The sequence below is a fragment of the Aulonocara stuartgranti genome, assembly GCF_965226115.1.
Source record: "Aulonocara stuartgranti genome assembly, chromosome: 3".
In the NCBI taxonomy this organism is placed as follows: domain Eukaryota; kingdom Metazoa; phylum Chordata; class Actinopteri; order Cichliformes; family Cichlidae; genus Aulonocara; species Aulonocara stuartgranti.
The window spans coordinates 41,832,703-41,852,562 of record NC_138941.1 but is presented as its reverse complement, the minus strand read 5'-3'; the positions used below and the strand labels follow the sequence as shown (position 1 = coordinate 41,852,562).

The window sequence follows — 19,860 nt, the reverse complement described above, 5'->3', positions numbered from 1 at the left end:
ATCCTTGCCTCGACATCAACCTTTGTTGTAGCATTCATGTCACATACTAATTACATCATGGGATGCTATGATGCATTAGTATGACAAAGGCTATGCACATTCGGTAGTACCTGATTGTAATGAAAAACTGGACAGTCCAAGCTGTGGAGATTTGATCCGAGTAGGTACTAAAGGAACAGGGGCTTTTGATGCCACTCCTAAGGTTGGCTTTGACAGTGCTGTACAGAGACCTGTCCTTCAGCCTTAAGGCTGAGTTTTGTACACTATGAGAGCGCTGAATTAATGAGCTCATTTAAAAAAAAAACTTAATGCATCACTGTTTTTCTTTAGTACCTCAACCTACCCCTTTAAAAATGTGTGTGTCATGTGTGTTGGATAAAGTTAAGCAAATGTTGTGCAGGATCTTTGCTGTTTCAGAAAAAGACACAAGTGTTGGCTGTTTTTAAACTTTCCCTCAGCCTCTTCTCATGAGTGAAGTGCTCATTTCATCTGATGTCATCAAATCTTTCGTCCTCTTTACCCACATTCTTTGTGTGTCTGATGCACCTATCTGATGAAGTCTACATATAAATTAATAAATAAATGCAAATAAAGCTAATTTAGAGGTAAAACTGATTGGTGGGGAATGATCGGTAGTAGGTCGCTTTACTAAAAAGATTCACGCTAAAAATTATTTTTTTTAATCTGTTGCGCTTCACAGGAGGCTATTTTAGAAAAATATAGACCTGCAAAGAAATACAGTGATTATGTTTTATTCAAGTAATAGTAAAATATCAAAGTACAAAGATGACAATACAGAATAATATCTTTGTTCTTCTGGTTGTGTTCATCATCTATTCTCCAGCAGGCTCATTTTTATCACTGAGAGATCTCATGATTTCTAACTGGGCCACGTAGAAAAGAGGAAATGTAGCCTGTGGTTTGAAAAGCTTATTTGTCATGCTGAAAATAAGCTTCCTTTAAGAGCCTCTGCATGGAAATGCTATAAATGTTCAAGCATGTTTGACAGATAACACATTAAATCATTTATGTCTTATTGATACTAATGCATCCGTTTGTCTGCGTGTTACAGAAATGTTTTTTTTGCCTGTGATGATAATGTCAATTTGTAGAGTCCAACCAGCTGGTCAAAGGCTGCGCCAGTGTAGCTCAGCTAGCATTATGGCAGGGCAGTGATGGCCTTCAAGACAGTGAACTCTCATTTTGAATTTGTATTTAAAAGGAAAAAACTACATCGTGGTTGTTTTTTTGGTGGAAGAGATGTAACCAACGTCACAATGATGTAGCATAAACATAATTTAAGGTAGAAGTACATTAATATGATAATGTAATGAATCTGTAAGTCACACCTGAGTTTGCACCTAAGTTGGTTTAATAAAAACTAATCAGTGAAAACAACAGCAGATAGTGATTAGAGCACTAGGGCTTATCTGTACCATCTCAGCACTTTAAAATAACAATGATCCCATATGTTTTTCTTTCATCAGCCTTCAGAACTAAAACGAGGAAGAACAATTGAAGCTACATGTGTGATGCCTTGCAGTTTAGCCCTGATAGCTGATAGAATGGACAGATTTTCCAGTGTTGGGTTGACTTTGGGACCTGAAGTGGAGTTTGGACCCAGAAACGGTAAATAACGTTAGACTTAAAGACCAGATAAGGACAATGAAAGATGTAAAGTATAGAACCAAAGGTGTAATGTCTGGTGAGGCATTCAGGCCACCTAACCTAAATTCTGCAGGCCCCGTCAAACTGACTATTAAAGGCTTCCTCCTCTACATTATTTTAACATATTCCTATTCATTCATACCATTTATATGTTCAAAATATGTACTTATACTGAAATATGTGTGCGCTATATACCAATCAGCTGTGTAAATAACACTGAATAACTATTCATCATGGCACCTCCTAGTGGGTGGAATATATTAGAGAAGAAAACTTGACTTGGCCTCCAAATTCCAGGGGCCCGTTCTTCGTACCTCGCTAAGTAGGTTAGCTGGATTTGATTGTTGACGATTTCGCGTGATCTTGGATCGCTCGGTTCCCCGAAGCTCATCTGGGACTTGCTGCCATAGCAACAGAGCCGTAAGCGTAAACCTGCTCGGGAGCAGGTTTACTTTATGTAAACAGGATTAGATCGCGGCCACGCAGGTATGTCCGCTTCATTTATACGAAAGCAACAGCGATATTCCACCACTGTTTCACCATAAATAAAAAACATCAATGTAACTAAAGATAATGCAGCACCTGATCCATTTATTGATTCCATACAGATACATACAGGTCATTTCCTAAAAAAGGGAAATGTACTATTAACATTCTATTACATGTATGTGATTATTACAGATGTAATTCATATTTCAGAAATTACTTTGTGTAATCAAGATGAGAGACCACGGCTATAAAAGCGAAGGTGGATTTGGGAAGTCTGTTGCAGCCATGTCCTGTCCGTATACGCGAGCCACCCATTGCGGAAGGTGCAAGATTGATAAGGAGAGTTTTCAGAATTCAGCGTATATTGCGGGACAGACAGTGTTGTAGAGACCCACCTTTTAGCACATCCCAGCACACCCACTCACTTCACCAGATGCACCTTGTTTAGTTCTCTCACCTTTGATTGGGTGTGGTGCTTGTCCTTGATTGCACTCACCTGTCACACATTATATGTCACACAGTATATAAGGACTGCATTCACTTTTGGCTCACTCTTTCCGCACTTCCACACGGGGCGGCAGCTGAGCATTGGCAGTCCATGTGTGTCTTTGTTTCCTTCCTTTTTTGCCTTATTTATCTGAGAATAAAAGGAGTACCCTGAAAATAATTCTGCATTAGATGGCTGCTTTTCTTATTCTAACCGGATGAGCCCATGAAGCTGATTGCTTCAGCCCTGAACCTTCCTCCCTTCAAAACAGACAGGATCCTTTAGCTCAGCGCGACAGTGTGCTCATAGAGAGATATCGATTTTCCCGTGAGGGTATTATTTACTTAACCAACTTGTTGATGAGGGGGTGCAGGACCACCACCTGTCTTTTTTTGCTCTGCCCTTTTCTTGGTTGCTGTTATGAACAAACAAACAGAGTATTTCAGGGTCTCTTTCCAAGAGACGAAAAGCAATATAAGTGATAAATATTACCATTCTGTAGAATATTCTTATATTTCACTTTTACTTGTTCCCATGTTCTAGTGGGTCCTGTCGTGGCTCTAATGTGAAAGGGGATATAATATAACATAATATAATATAATGTAATATAATATTGGATAATATAGTGTAATATAATAAATCTACCCTACCGCCTACTGGTGTTGGCCAGAGGGGCCGATGGCGCGATATGGCAGCCTGGCTTCTGTCAGTCTGCCCCAGGGCAGCTGTGGCTACAACTGTAGCTGCCTCCACCAGTGTATGAATGTGAGAGTGAATGAATAGTGGCATTGTAAAGCACTTTGGGTGCCTTGAAAAGCGCTATATAAATCCAATCCATTATTATTATTATTATTAAATTACTTACGAGTTTAATTTGTCAGCAACTTTCTGCCAGCCCTCTCTCCTTGCTTTTGCAGCCTTTGCAGTGTTCCCTTGCGTTCTGATTAAACTCTGAAACTCCTGAAATCCCTCACTCAAGGGTTCTTGCTCTTCTGCCGAAAAATACTGAGCGCGCTCCTTCGACATTTTCGCCGACCAATCAGAGGGTTGCCGATCAATGTTTCTACTATCGATGCGTAGCCCCTTTTACGACACCCAGTGATCTCACATTACTTCATCCAGCTATACTAATCGTCAACAGCAGGTGTGTTCGGAGAACTGGATTAGCGAGCTCACGGTTAGCGCGATGATTTGGTCTTGGATGTAGTAAGCGACGTACGAAGAACGGGCTCCAGGTTACAGGACTTAAAGGATCTGTTGATAACATCTTGTTTTCAGAAACCACAGCAAACCTTCTGAGGTCCAGTGGAGTTTATGCCTTGATATATTAGGGCTGTTTTGGCTGCAAAAGAGGGACCAACCCAATATTAGGCAAGTGGTCATAATGGTGCCCGATGCCCACATAATGTTGCGTAGGTCTGTCAGCCACAACATCCAGAACCTTGAGAAACTTAAAGAAAATCTCAGAGGTCTTGCCACACAGTCACTTCTATTTATACCTGCCGTTAAGGCGCAGTAAGCAGCTCCAGTATTCTTCTAAATGATAGGTGTGCCACTCACACCTATTATGGAAAATACACAGTAATATAGGAAGAAGAGAATTAAAAACCAGAAGCCGCTATGTTTTTTTGCAAAGTTTTTGACACAAACTCACAAGTTTACAAACTGTTCCAACATCTCCCTCTGTACATCTGTATCTCTCTGAGCTTCTGTCCTGGAATATGACTCATGTTTTCAACCCAGTTGCAGCAGCTGCAGCACAACGCACCAGGTTACAAAAAATGACAGGTGCACAGCCACCTGAAGTGACATACAGATTGTGGAATGCAACACAGGATGTAAATTCAGTGTGCGAAACTGCGACACAGGAAACATAGCAGTCATAATGGTCCCATTATGGCTAACGTTACAGCGGTGAGTGAAGCAATCATTACGGTGGGTATAATGGGGCCTTCAGGTACTTCACTTCTTTATTCCCCAGTGATGGTTTAATCTTAATATGGTGTCACTGAGATTGAATAATTCCTTGACTGCCTGACTTTATCATGAGAAGAGATCTACAGCGCCCCATTTCTACCATGTACACTGTGAGCAAAAAGCTATTTTCCCCTCCTGAGGTACTTGACAGTTTGCCAGACTCACTTCAAGGCTGACTGAAAGTCTGACTCCATGGTCTCATTGCCCGGCCTTTTGTTTCAGCTACTGCCAAGGTTACACTTCGCTTGACTTGCCAGTACCTGTCACCTGCCTCTGGAGTCCCAAAAACTAATCATGCTCCATAACTCATGTTGGCAGAATGACATCCAGTTATGCCAATCAAAGGTCACTAAAACTGACATTGAATTGGTATGTAACTTTGCCAAAACAATTTTGGCTTGTGCTGCTTGTCAGAACTCAGATCAATCCTGCACACTAACTTATTACAAAAGTAACTAATGACCTAGACAAAGTTAACAAAGCCCGACTGTTACCTTTGTCCACCTTAATTGGAAAATTCCAAAACAGTTTTATTTGTTGTTATCTGTCATCCACCTGGCCCTTCCTCAGAGTTTCTCTCTGATTTATCAGACTTGGTGTCTGATTTAGTGCTCAGTTCAGACAAAGGAAACAACAGCCTCAACTCTGCATTTAATATATTACTAGACTCAACTTATTTTTCTCAAAATGTAAAAGATCCCACCAGCCACTTTAATCATACTCTGGATCTTGTTCTGGTATATGGCATAGAAATGGAAGATTTATTAGTATTCCCTGAAAACTCTCTTTTCTCTAAATGTACATTTAGAATAACTGATTACACAGCAGTGGGGAATATGTTCCATTACAGTCTTTCTGAAAGTGCTGTAAAGAAATTTAAGGACATAATTAATTCAATTCAATTTTATTTATATAGCACCAACTCAAAACAACAGTCGCCTCAATGGGCTTTACATTGTAAGGTACACCCTACAATAATACACACAGAGAAAAAACCCAAAAATCATATGACCCCCTATGAGCAAGCACTTTGGCGACAGTGGGAAGGAAAAACTCCCTTTTAACAGGAAGAAACCTCCGGCAGAATAAGGCTCAGGGAGGGGCGGCCATCTGCTGCGACTGGTTGGGGTGAGAGAAGGAAGACGAGATAAAGACATGCTGTGGAAGAGAGACAGAGATTAATAACAGATATGATTCAATGCAGAGAGGTCTGTTAACACATAGTGAGTGAGAAAGGTGACTGGAAATGAAAAACTCAATGCATCATGGGAATCCCCCGGCAGCCTATGTCTATTGCAGCATAAGTGAGGATTCAGGGTCACCTGGTCCAGCCCTAACTATATGCTTTAGCAAAAAGGAAAGTTTTAAGCCTAATCTTAAAAGTAGAGATAGTGTCTGTCTCCCGAATCCAAACTGGAAGCTGGTTCCACAGAAGAGGGGCCTGAAAACTGAAGGCTCTCCCTCCCATTCTACTTTTAAATACTCTAGGAACAACAAGTAGGCCTGCAGAGCGAGAGCGAAGTGCTCTAATAGGGTGATATGGTACTACAAGGTCATTAAGATAAGAGGAGACCTGATTGGAGCAGGATTTACTTCCCTGTTACCTTCTTCAGTACCATATGGCAGCGGTCTCCAACCTTTTTTGCGCCACGGACCGGTTTATGCCCGACGATATTTTCATGGACCAGCCTTTTAATGTGTCGCGGATAAATACAACAAAATAAAACTAGTACCGGTACCGAAAAAAATAAGATTTATTCATAACACACGTGAAAAGACCCAGGAAAACCGAGTTAACGATCAAAACAATAACAAAATAACGCTGAAAACTGATAAAAACCCTGAAAACCATACATTTCACACCTGAGCCTCAACTCTTGAGGCCCGGTACCAAACGACTCACGGACCGGTACCGGTCCGAGGCCCGGGGGTTGGGGACCGCTGCCATATGGCGATACAGTCCAGAACAGCTACCAAAACTCTACTCACACAGCAGTTGATTATCTAGTGTTACATGGTCACTACGCACAGCTCTGAATCCTGTAGGTCCCCTGAAAAACAGAGCCTCAAATCAAAAGTACTTGATTCCCTAGTATAATACTCAAACACGTACAGTGGGGCAAAAAAGTATTTAGTCAGCCACCGATTGTGCAAGTTCCCCCACCTAAAATGATGACAGAGGTCAGTAATTTGCACCAGAGGTACACTTCAACTGTGAGAGACAGAATGTGAAAAAAAATCCATGAATCCACATGGTAGGATTTGTAAAAAATTTATTCGTAAATCAGGGTGAAAAATAAGTATTTAGTCAATAACAAAAATACAACTTAATACTTTGTAACATAACCTTTGTTGGCAATAACAGAGGTCAAACGTCTACTATAGGTCTTTACCAGGTTTGCACACACAGTAGCTGGTATTTTGGCCCATTCCTCCATGCAGATCTTCTCGAGAGCAGGGATGTTTTGGGGCTGTCGCCGAGCAACACGAACTTTCAACTCCCGCCACAGATTTTCTATGGGGTTGAGGTCTGGAGACTGGCTAGGCCACTCCAGGACTTTCAAATGCTTCTTACGGAGCCACTCCTTTGTTGCCCGGGCGGTGTGTTTTGGATCATTGTCATGTTGGAAGACCCAGCCTCGTTTCATCTTCAAAGTTCTCACTGATGGAAGGAGGTTTTGGCTCAAAATCTCACGATACATGGCCCCATTCATTCTGTCCTTAACACGGATCAGTCGTCCTGTCCCCTTGGCAGAAAAACAGCCCCATAGCATGATGTTTCCACCCCCATGCTTCACAGTAGGTATGGTGTACTTGGGATGCAACTCAGTATTCTTCGTCCTCCAAACACGACGAGTTGAGTTTATACCAAAAAGTTCTCCTTTGGTTTCATCTGACCACATGACATTCTCCCAATCCTCTGCTGTATCATCCATGTGCTCTCTGGCAAACTTCAGACGGGCCTGGACATGCACTGGCTTCAGCAGCGGAACACGTCTGGCACTGCGGGATTTGATTCCCTGCCATTGTAGTGTGTTACTGATGGTGACCTTTGTTACTTTGGTCCCAGCTCTCTGCAGGTCATTCACCAGGTCCCCCCGTGTGGTTCTGGGATCTTTGCTCACCGTTCTCATGATCATTTTGACCCCACGGGATGAGATCTTGCGTGGAGCCCCAGATGGAGGGAGATTATCAGTGGTCTTGTATGTCTTCCATTTTCTGATGATTGCTCCCACAGTTGATTTTTTCACACCAAGCTGCTTGCCTATTGTAGATTCACTCTTCCCAGTCTGGTGCAGGTCTACAATACTTTTCCTGGTGTCCTTCGAAAGCTCTTTGGTCTTGGCCATGGCGGAGTTTGGAGTCTGACTGTTTGAGGCTGTGGACAGGTGTCTTTTATACAGATGATGAGTTCAAACAGGTGCCATTCATACAGGTAACGAGTGGGGGACAGAAAAGCTTCTTACAGAAGACGTTACAGGTCTGTGAGAGCCAGAGATTTTCCTTGTTTGAGGTGACCAAATACTTATTTTCCACCCTGATTTACGAATAAATTCTTTACAAATCCTACCATGTGAATTCATGGATTTTTTTTTTCACATTCTGTCTCTCACAGTTGAAGTGTACCTCTGGTGCAAATTACTGACCTCTGTCATCATTTTAAGTGGGGGAACTTGCACCCACTTTTGCACCACTGTACCTTAAAGCAGATAACTTGTACGCTGGAGAGGGAATGGCATGTCAGAAATTTAGAAGATCAACATTTATTCTGGAGAAATTCTTTATTATTCTATAAGAAAGCACTCTGGAAAGTTAGAACATCTATGTTCCAGAGGTGTCTTCCCTGGCTCAGCTGCAGGGCAGGAGTGGTGCAGTGAGCTCAACGCAGCGGTGCCGTGAGAACACAGCTAGTGATGCTTGGACTGATAACAGTTCTCTTTTCCCTTTTTAGTGAGAGGAGAGAAGGGTTGCTTGAAAAAGCTGATACCGGTGCTGATTAGACTGTGAACTGTTGCATAAAAGTCAGAAATAAACGTGACATCTCTCAGCATCAAACTGTGTATGTGTGTGGCGTGCATTCCACAATCTTATTATTCAACACTGATTGAAAAAAAAAAGAATGTGGCACTATGTTAAAGACAGAGACATGAAAATAGTAGCCCCCCATTTTATTTGATGCTCAGATACATTTTCTTTTAGTAAGGCCACTGCAATGTAAGTTTTACTGTTGTATAAGTTCCGCCAGCAGAGGGCGCTCGGTCCTGTACGCATCGGTAGCTGACGCTACACTAGAAGAAGTAGTGTCAGTGGTGAAGAGGCAACGTACCGTGAAGAACTTACTTTTTCATTTTATTTGTTTTCTGATAAATATCTGGATTGTTCCAAATGGGTGTTAGTTTACATGGGATAAGTGACCACTTAGTAATCTTTAAGACCACGCCAGGCTAAAGTGTTCTGTCTTTACCAGAGAGTCCAGAACACATGGTTGGAGATCTGACAGTAAAAGTGCAGAATGAAGCCTCAACCTTTAGCCTAATGTGTCCCAATCACATCTGTCCAGGCCACACTGTCATTTACCACATAAGCACTGAAGTCAGTAAGTACGACAAAAGAGTCAGGGGTGATGGAAATTTTAATAACCTCTTTCATATTTGAGTTTGTGAAACATACAGGTCTTTACCTTCAGTTCAACTGCACAGTGAGTCATTTCCTTTTTCTGGGGCCAGACTTAAAACTATAATTGCACCACAGGGTGAGAACATTCACAGATCTATTCTGAGGTCAGAGGAGCCTTTTAATTATAGAACTGCATGGGAATATTTGAGCTGTGACTCAAATAAAATGCATAAACATGTTTTTATGCAGACTGAAAGAAGAATTTCAACATAATTCCTCTGATAAACAATCAAAAGGAAAAACAAATTAATTAAAAGGTGTTTAAAGAGAATACAGACTCCAAAGGAGAAAATCAGATGCCTATGAGCTCGGATAAGTTAGAAAAGCTTTACCACTGAAATAGAGACGAGAAGATCTGTGAAGAACTAAAACTTATTTGAAGTACACCTGCAGGATCAATCAGTCATTACTGATTCAGTCATTCTGAATGATTTGTTTAAAAGCAAATATTACATTATAAATACCATATATGACTTTAAAGTTGTATTGCATTTGTTACATTTGGCTCTTTTTTAATTATTTTAAAATGTATTTTTCAACTAATTTACAAATTACGGTAATGGTTTTTCAGAGGGGGGCAACAAGGTAAATGTTTGCAGTGGACAGGAAATGTGAACACGTCAAGCAGCTGCTGTGGTCAAAGCTACAGGAGCTGTTTGAGGTGTCATGGTCTGGTTGGGCACCTGCAGGTCTCAGACAGGCTCCTCCTCCTTTAGGCGGAGTCCGGTTGCCCCTCCCTGGCTGACCACCTGTGAGCAATCGTGCCAGCGGTATATCAGACCTGCGCTCTCAACCACTCATCGCCTGAGTATCTGCTATTCCCATGTTAGTTCAGTGGAGCATCCTAAACCTTGTCTTAACGCCGTGTGATTACTGACCTGTCTTTTCTTGTCCTCAGCGATAGCACCCGGAGTGGAGATCTTGTTCCCCTCGCTCCCGTCCTCCTGGACCTGGGCCGCCAGCTGCTCACACAACGTGGCCTGCCGGCCCACTGCTCACCTGCCTGCCTCGACCGCTTCCGGGTTTTCCGCTCCACCTGTCCCCTCCATCTGAAACCAAGTAAGGCAATTCAATTCAACTGCGGAGGATTATTGGTTGTCTGCTGGATCCCTCTGATCGTGATCTCCTCTTGTTCCAGTGCCCCGGCCCCTACCTAGTCCTGTTTCTACCTCCCCGCTGTCCCCGCTGTTCAGCCGTCTCCTAGAGGTGTCTAGGTCGCCCTCATTATCACAGACGAATCCTACGCGCCACTAGTGTGGTGGCGTCGCTTTGTGTTTCACCTTTGTTTTCCTGTGGGCGGAAATAAATCATTTGTTTTCTGTCACCTCGCTTCCGGGTTGGTTTCTGCGCCTGTGTCCATCCCTGTTCCCCCGTGCCGTTGAGCCGTGACATGAGGTTGGTGGAAACGGGAAGGAAGCACAGAGAGGTGATAGAAGGAGGAGCTGAATATAAACTCTGGTCTTATCTACATGAAGTGCAGCTTCTCTTTATCAAGGCAAAGTTGAAGCCTTTGCGATTAGATCCAGATCAGCGTGCAGGGCTGGACGTGAGGATGGGGCACTCTTTGCTCTGTTTGCTGGGGTTATTCTGTGAGTACAATACACACCTTTACTGTTTGAATGGCAGTGATGAAGGAAAATGTTTCTCACCGGTGACAATTACATTTTATCTATAAACAGTGTATTCTTAAAACGTGAAATTAGCTAGCCTCTGCTTAGGTTGCTGCCCCAATGGTTCAGCCCTGTGGAAGATGGATGGATCAAACAATGTTTTATATTAATTTCTGAAGTGATCTGGTTCAAAGGTTTCTGCAATTTACAACCGGGTACACGATATGTGTATCATCAGCAAATAAAACAAATGTTCAAAAAAAGAAGTGTCCCAATCGAATGTATTTATGAGTACTAATATTTCATGGTTAATTGTGTGAAATGCTTTTTTTCAGATCCAGTAAGATTTCTTGCTGTGCCTGGAATTTATAACTTCTTCTGTGAGATCAAAGATTGTTTTGCACCTTCTGATTGTCAGTTGTCTAATATCTGATGTAATTTAATTCATTGTTTTAGTGCTCAGCACAATCCTCCGTGGAAATGCTGCAGGTGAGAAATTTTCTTCTTACCATTTATACCATATGTGTTGCTCTTTACTTGTATTTACCAAAAGGAGAGTATATTTCTCCTGCTCCCTGTTCAATAATTTAATAATAATTCAATAATCAGTTATTATTAATCTCTGTCCCTGTACACATAGATGACAAATGAAAGATTAAAGGAAACACCAATATGAAATATGCTGCTCTGAGCTCAGCATAGAGTATTTATACCTTCATACCCCTTTGATTAGAAGCTGTCTAACACGTCACTCCAAAGTCTCTGTAGAGCTTCAGTGTGTTGAATTGAATGATTCACATTATTTAAGTTTGCATCAAACATTCAGAGCAGCAATTTTATACTTTTGATCTTTGACTTACAGGAGAGAAAGTGAAGGCTACTGTGACAGCAAACACCGAAATCATGCCAGCAGTACTTTTGACTTTTGACCACGACTCTTTTGTTTTGCTTCATGCTGAACTCTTTAAATTGTTTGGATTCAGTCATTTACTTTTATGTTCTCATTCTAAACTGAACTGCAGATAAACCAAAGGCCAAACTGAGAGCTGATAACACAGCTGTTCCAGTAGGGGGCAGTGTGACCCTGACCTGCTCTGTGAACCCATCATCATCATCATCTGGATGGAAATACTACTGGTACAAAAAGAAGTATGGTGAACCTCTGAGTCCACAGGATGGAGTTTTTCTATCAAATAAGCAAATCAGAGTCTCACAGGGAGGACTCTACTGGTGCACAGGAGGAAGAGAAGCTTACTACTTAGAGTGGAGCCAGCCAGTCAGGATTGACACAACTGGTGAGTTTAAATGTAACTTCCCACAAAGCACTACATCTCATAGTAACTGAACCTTTTGACATTCACGTGTTTTTATTGTACTTTCTTGAACATTAACAGTCCCAATCAGACCTGTTGTGACTCTGTATCCAAACTGGTCTGAGATATACAGAGGAGAGACGATCACTGTCAGATGTGAGATCCATGGAGGAGACACTGAGTGGGATTATGAGTGGGAAACAAACAGCACCATAAAACCTCCAAATCAAAATGAATACAGGATTATTTCTGCTTCATCATCCAACAGTGGAAACTATCGCTGTAAGGGCAGAAAAAGTTCACAGCATGAAACAACAGAGTGGAGTGATTCAGTCACACTGACAGTTTCAAGTAAGTTGAAGATCTTTCATTCATATTATCTGTTTTATTAAATCCTCAGAGGTTTCAGGTTTTAGTCAAAGAGTCTGATGTCACAACTAGGGGTGGGTTAGCCCTAGTCACAACCAACACACACATTGTTTTTCACCTAATGACTTTAATGAACTGCAGACTACAATATAGCCTCGTTTTATTGGATGCTGGCCTATTCATTTTGATTTTTTATCTATTTATTTTTCCAGTTGGCAAATAGTCTGTATTCATTATTTGCAGAATAATTGTTTCATATTTGATTCTAGTAACTATATTATCTAGTGATTTTTTTTCATTACTGTAACATTTTTCTTCTTTAATAATCAAGTAACAATCTGTTTAACTTTTTCCTGTAACATCAACAGCAAGTAAACCCAGAGCCACACTGACAGCACAAAGTTCAATCATACCAGCAGGGGGCAGTGTGACACTGAGCTGCTCTGTGGAGGGCTCTGCTGGCTGGAAGTTTGACTGGTTCAGACGTGATTCAGTCTCTTCTAAAGCTCAGCTCATGAGAGGAAATGAAGCAAACAGAGTTATTAGTGTCTCACAAGGAGGTCTGTACCACTGCAGAGGAGGGAGAGGAGATCCAGTTTACTACACAGAGGACAGCAGTGACGACACAGTTATGCAAAACAGTGAGTCTAATTATTTTATTTCTACCAGACTGAGACAGATCAAGTTATGTGATCTGTGCTGTTCTTCGGTTTGTTTTCTGACTTGGAGAGGTGGAAATGAGAAAATAGAAGAACTTTAGTTTCATTGTGACAAAGTGTGCACTCTGAAAGAGCCCATCTGGTTATCAGAGAAAAAAATCATTACAAGCCTTTCATCAATTTATTGGATCTTTACAAAAAAAACTTTACTATCAACTATAAAAAATACATTAGCAACAGGATATTCCTATGCCAGTGGCTGCAGGCTTTCTTTGTGTTTTTTCTAGATTGAAGACAAAACTTTAACAATCAAAAGTTTTATATTTGTTTTTTTACCACACTGATTTTGACGTCTTTGTGAAATGGATATCAATAAAAGATGATAACTGTACAAGTAAATACTTGTACATTTTACTAAAAATGTTGTGTTACAGTTTGAAAGCTATGAAATGTTATGACTTTGTTTTGTTGTTCAGTCTTTAAACTGTGAATCCGCTTTTTTTTTTTTTTTTTTTTTTTTCTCACTTTACTTTCATGTTATAAACATCAGAGTTTTTATGTTTCTATTTGTGTCTAACTGGATATTTTCCTGTGAACAGTTCCCAGTAAGCCCACTGTGACCCTGCAGCCATCCTGGACTCAGATATACAGCGGTGAGACAGTCACTGTCAGATGTGAGATTCAGGGAGGTGAAGGAGCTCAGTGGACGTATGAATGGAGAGCAGCCAAGTTAAACACACCTCCAACATCCAATGAATACAGAATCATCAGAGCTACTGAGTCTGACAGTGGAGGATACAGCTGCCGGGGCAGAAGGGACTATTTCTTCTCAGAGTGGAGTGATATCATCACACTGACTGTATCATGTAAGATCTTTCATCCAGATTATTTTGACACAAATTTGATACATAAAAAATATAAATACAAAAAACCCAGTACATTTTGATCACTGATCAATAAACTCAGCTATGCTTCAAATTAATTACAGCATTTGAACTAGGTAATCACAGAATTTATAACATATTATATTGTTGATCAAATGAGCTTCACCATTGAGGTTTTAGAACATGAATCACTTTTTTCCACCCAGGTCTTTAAATTTGTTGGATTCATTCAAATTTATGTTCTAAAATAAAAATGTGTTTTTATTAGTACATGTTGAGATATTTGACATGTTTAGATAGTCTCACTCTGAAAGTTCATCATAAATATTTGTGAGTCAACATTTTAGTGACATTGAATTCAGAGTTAAGAGACGAAACATTGAGAGAAAATCTTTGTTGAACAGATCCTGTCCTCACTGTGTCTCCATCATGGCTGAGTCCTGGAGCCTCAGTAACTCTGAACTGTGAGGTTGAACATCCGTCTGCAGGATGGAGCTTCTACTGGTATAAAGCTGTTCCTGATCTATCAGAGAAATCCTCCAGTTATGAGCTGCTACCTGATGGCAGTGGGACTGCACAGGACTCCTACATCATTCATGGACAGACACACACAGCAGGATATGTGTGCAGAGCTGGAAGAGGAGACCCAGAGTATCACACTGATCACAGTCAACCAAAGTTTGTCTGGTCTGCAGGTCAGCTTGTTTCTCTCTGTCCTTTCAATGAAGTGAGATTATGTTGTAACTTTTATTCAAGATGTTTTCAACAAGACTGAGCTCATCAATATCTGTTTCATATTTTGAATCCTAACATCTGTGAGCTTTGTCTCTTCACTGCATGTTGTTTCCAGATGTTCATTCAGCAGCGTCTCTCACAGTGAGTCCTGACAGAGTGCAACACTTCACCTCTGACTCTGTCTCACTGACCTGTGAGGGAAACTTCACTGAGTGGAGAGTGAGGAAGTTCTCTGAGGACGGCCGACTCTCTGACTGTAGGAGAATGACTGGATCCACATGTGACATTAACACATCAAAGTCAGATACTGCAGTGTATTGGTGTGAGTCTGGATCAGGAGAGTTCAGCAGTGCAGTCAACATCACTGTACAGAGTATGTTATTATACATTTACTTCTTGGATCTGAATGATTTAGACGTCACATGAACATTTGTCCCAGCTTTGCTGTATGTGAAGTCATTTTATCTGGAGAAAAATACAAGATCAGATCTTCATGATGAAAAGCATTTGTACATTTGTATTGTCTGTCAGCTCTTTCTCAAAGTGTGCACCAGCTGATGTGACAGAAACAATTGTGTGTGATTGTGTCACAGATGATGGTGATGGTCCTATCCTGGTGAGTCCTGTTCATCCTGTGACTGAGGGAGCTTCTGTTAGTCTGAGCTGCAGTTTGAGAACACAACAAATACTTTCCAATGTGTTTTTCTATCACAATGACAAACTTATTCAAAATGATCCCCGAGGGGAGCTGAAGATCTCTGCAGTGTCAAAGTCTGATGAAGGTTTCTACAAGTGTCAGTACTCAGGAAGAGAGTCAGCACAGAGCTGGATGTCAGTTAAAGGTGAGCAGGATCAAAGCATTTGATGGAGTTTTCTAAACACGTCTGACTGAGAATGAACATTAGATTGTCTGATTTAAGTCTCGCAGTCACCTTGCTCCATTTCATAAAAGTATTTATTTATATAATTGTTTATTGTAACTGTGTCAGGAGCTGACAGCTCTTCATCTCCTGTGTGGTTGATTGTTGGACTGGTTTGTGGAGTCTCTCTCATTATTATTCTCCTGCTCTTGTTGTATCGCTGCAGAAGAACCAACAGTGAGACCTTTTCCTTTACTTACTACAAACTCTTTATCATTCAAAGACACAAATGCATCATGAGGTTCAAATGTCTTTTTTCCCCTACATTTTTAATAAGGTACTGCTAATGAGCAGACGCTCAATCAGGATGGTCAGCAGCAACCATCCTCCTCTCTTCTTCATGGTTAGTTTTTCACATAGTTTCAAATATTCTGATCCTATTTGCAACAAGACTGTACTTATTACATCTGCTGCAGCTTTTCATATAAATGTTATTTGCAAGAATATTTGTGTTTAAATTAGTATCACAGACATGAGGTGACTGATTTTCTCTGACCTGCAGATGTTCGTTCTGTCTATGAGACAGTCAGAAGATGTGAAAACACTGAAAATGGTAAAGTATACACTTTCATTAATATAGAAACTGGATGATTATACATGAAAGTGATTAAAATTATTATTTCAGGTCCAGCAGAAGGTGATTACATCAATGTCACATCAGTGATTCAGCTCAGAGTCATTAACAAGACAAGTGAGTGCACAAAATGTGAGATTTGAAATGCAAAATATATATTGGTAATTATTCTCACTGATAATAAATGCATTTGTGGACATATGGTGGTGTTTGTTTTGAAATGCTTTCATTTGATCATGTCAACAAGGCAACGCAGAGCAGACCTCTGACTACAATAATGTCAATCCAATCCATTGAGGGGCGGCCATCTGCTGCGACCGGTTGGGGTGAGAGAAGGAAGACAGGATAAAAGACATGCTGTGGAAGAGAGACAGAGGTTAATAACAGATATGATTCAATGCAGAGAGGTCTATTAATACATAGTGAGTGAGGAAGGTGACTGGAAAGGAAAAACTCAATGCATCATGGGAATCCCCAGCAGCCTATGCCTATTGCAGCATAACTAAGGGAGGATTCAGGGTCACCTGGTCCAGCCCTAACTATATGCTTTAGCAAAAAGGAGACAGACACTAGTGTCTGTCTCCTGAATCCAAACTGGAAGCTGGTTCCACAGAAGAGGGGCCTGAAAACTGAAGGCTCTGCCTCCCATTCTACTTTTAAATACTCTAGGAACAACAAGTAGGCCTGCAGAGCGAGAGCGAAGTGCTCTAATAGGGTGATATGGTACTACAAGGTCGTTAAGATAAGATGGGGCCTGATTATTTAAGACCTTGTATGTGAGGAGCAGGATTTTGAATTCAATTCTGGATTTAACAGGAAGCCAATGAAGGGAAGCCAAAACAGTGTCTGTTTTACATCACTTCCACTTTCCCATGTTGTCAAGCTCAATGTGACATCACTGGTGTTGTCCAATCATCTTTCTGCCAGTCTGTTCAGGGCAATCAGCCTTCATTCCACAGTCTTTAAACCTCACTGCTCATGTGTTATTCTCCCTTACATTTGCCCTCGTGCAACCCAGCTCCATCTCCGCCTTACCCATGTTACTCAGGGTCCATCCAAGCCTCCATCTTCATCTCCGCCACCAGCATCTAGACTCCAGGAGGTCCTGTTCTGTTCTGCTGTGATGGGCCATCAGGGTCTAATCACCAATACAATACGTTTATTTCCTTGAAATGATGTCTCCTTATGGAAGTTTTAACAGCAGCTCTTTAGCTGTTTTTATTTTTTGTATTTAAAGTCACTTTGAGTGAAAAGGAGAAGATTTTGTATACAAAACAATGATTGTGACTCGACCTCTTAACATCTGTTTAAGTGTTTCTGCTTTTGTAAAACTATCAGTGAACTGAAGGCATTTTTTGGCCTTCCTCTCTTATTGCATACATACTAATAACATCCAGACTAAAAGGCTTTCTAGCGTGTACTGGGGTAGCACATTACTGCTAAACATCTAAAATATATTGTTGAAAATGGGGCTCTGCTAGTTTATTGTTGTTTTCAGTGTAATGTTTAAATACAAATAAACAGTATGGAAACAATTTCATTCAAACTTTGATGCAACTTTGTTTTTACACTTTGTGAAAGTTATTAATGACAGTTAAATGCAAAGCTTGTGTCAGTGTTTCTATTTTAAGTGTTTGTGAGTGATTCAGTATAATAACTCAACACTCTTACATTGTTAAAAAGAGAGAGAGAGAAAATTATTTTGCATCCAGCGACTTAGGGGCTTTCATTTTTTCAGATCAAGTTCAATTTTTCTGATGTTTCGGATGCTTTTAAACACATCTGACCAATTGCAATGTTGTCTAGTGGTGATGCAATCAAAATGTTCATTCTGCATGGTGGAACATTTGATTCTTGTCATGTCACAGAACGGCTCACCACTGGCTCTCTGAAATGATTTCTCTGCCGCCTCAGGCGTGGTCCCATCATGAACCCAAAATCTCAGTTTCGTCCTTTATTGGTTTAGTAAAATCAGGATCTGCTCGCTTCATGCTGACTGTTATCTTTTTTCTTTCTTCGTGCATATTTTTAGGATGAATTTTTCACAATAACGCAATGTATTCTGTGAAAATGAAGGACACAGGACTACAAGGCAGATGATAAAGAATTAGAACAGAGCTGCTACTTGTATTCCAAACCTACTTTAAACTTCACAAATAACTTGCATTTGATGTACACAGAGAATACTTCACTCACATCACCTGAGTAAATAAATAAACTGTCAGATAATGAAGAAGGAAAACCAGCTATTACACAACTCAGTCAAGCTAAACGATAGTTATTAGATCCATCATGCTGATTTTATGAAGAAATGCCAAAATTTATTAAATCATTAAAAAGAAAAAAAGAAAAAAACCTCACTGAGAACTGATCCGTTTTTTTTTTTTAATGTCGACCTGTCTTGACTCACTGTGCAGGGTAACCGATCAATGTTACAGTCCGAGCTGTAAAGACCATTTCTAATTATTTCATGCTTCAATGCATCACAGGAACTAAACCAAGTTAATTAAATATTGAAATATATTTTTAATAAAATTAACTGATATTTTTAATTACTTAATGAAAATTTAATTAACATTTTGAATGATGCATTTATTCATTAATGTTGGCACTCTTGACACTCCATACATTTAAATAATGACTAACATGGAGTGAAATGCACATCATTTCCTCTCTTTATGCCACCTGAAGGGGGCCCCAAATAACATACATTTTTTTTAAGATAAATCTAAATCTTTGAGTAGGTGCAATTATTAAAATATAAAATTAAAGCATAAAGTAATATATGGACAGTATATACATATCTATATAAATTACATAACATATATCACAGTAAAAACACATGAAAACAATCTAAAATAACAAATCTACTTCACTGTTAGCTTTTGTAAATTCAAAGTATTAAGGCTTTGGTATCAAGATTTATCCAAGCAGTATTAAAAACGTTTTAGGACGCACAACACCTACGCATAACAGACATGCTTTGAGGTTTTTGGTGTGACTCAAAATCGAGTAGTTCAACACACTTACATAGCTTTTGCTGACTATGCAACCAATAGAATTAACAACTTCTTTTTAACAGCATTTCGTAACCACTCTGATCATACTCCTCCCATCGCTGTTTCCGAAGAAACAGTGAACGGTCATCAAAAGCAGAGAGCATATGAATTAAATCAAGTCTCTCGGCCCGCTTCGCGCTCAAGGAGGAGTATCACCAACTCATCATCGTGGTTAGCGAGACCACACACTTTAGAAACACATTTCTCAAGTTAGACACTATAGAAATGATCCCTGAAAGTATAGTCTTAACGAACAAGCGCCCCGACCCAGCTACTACTATGACGGCCCTGTCCATCTCTGTCACGGTGCTAACAGCAGTGTGTGCTGCTTATGTTTACTGGGTCACGTATCGTAGTTGTGACACCGAACGAGTACTGTTCGGTGTTAATACACCGAACAGTACTCGTCTGCGAGCTCTGAAGTGACATAAATAATTAC

General features: G+C 40.4%; 2 protein-coding genes across 2 annotated transcripts in view; both read left to right on the top strand.

Annotated features, from left to right (window-relative positions):
* The window catches only part of LOC309702893 (sialoadhesin-like), a 28,438-nt gene extending 11,726 nt beyond the window's left edge, over positions 1 to 16,712 (top strand). Inside the window, exons 8-9 of the mRNA XM_082527528.1 lie at positions 16,414 to 16,479; positions 16,610 to 16,712. Coding sequence (XP_082383654.1) covers positions 16,414 to 16,479; positions 16,610 to 16,659 — 116 coding nt within the window. The 3' untranslated portion in view covers positions 16,660 to 16,712. The remainder of the gene's footprint in view (positions 1 to 16,413; positions 16,480 to 16,609) is intronic.
* LOC309698265 (high affinity immunoglobulin gamma Fc receptor I-like) lies at positions 9,785 to 14,347 on the top strand (the record flags this gene model as incomplete). Its single annotated transcript, XM_082520596.1, has 9 exons — positions 9,785 to 10,123; positions 10,197 to 10,357; positions 10,437 to 10,887; positions 11,365 to 11,397; positions 11,931 to 12,203; positions 12,303 to 12,572; positions 12,959 to 13,231; positions 13,849 to 14,115; positions 14,340 to 14,347. Exons 3-9 carry the CDS (start codon positions 10,689 to 10,691, stop codon positions 14,345 to 14,347), a joined length of 1,323 nt encoding a protein of 440 aa, XP_082376722.1. The 5' UTR covers positions 9,785 to 10,123; positions 10,197 to 10,357; positions 10,437 to 10,688.
* Positions 16,713 to 19,860: the final 3,148 nt, after the last annotated feature.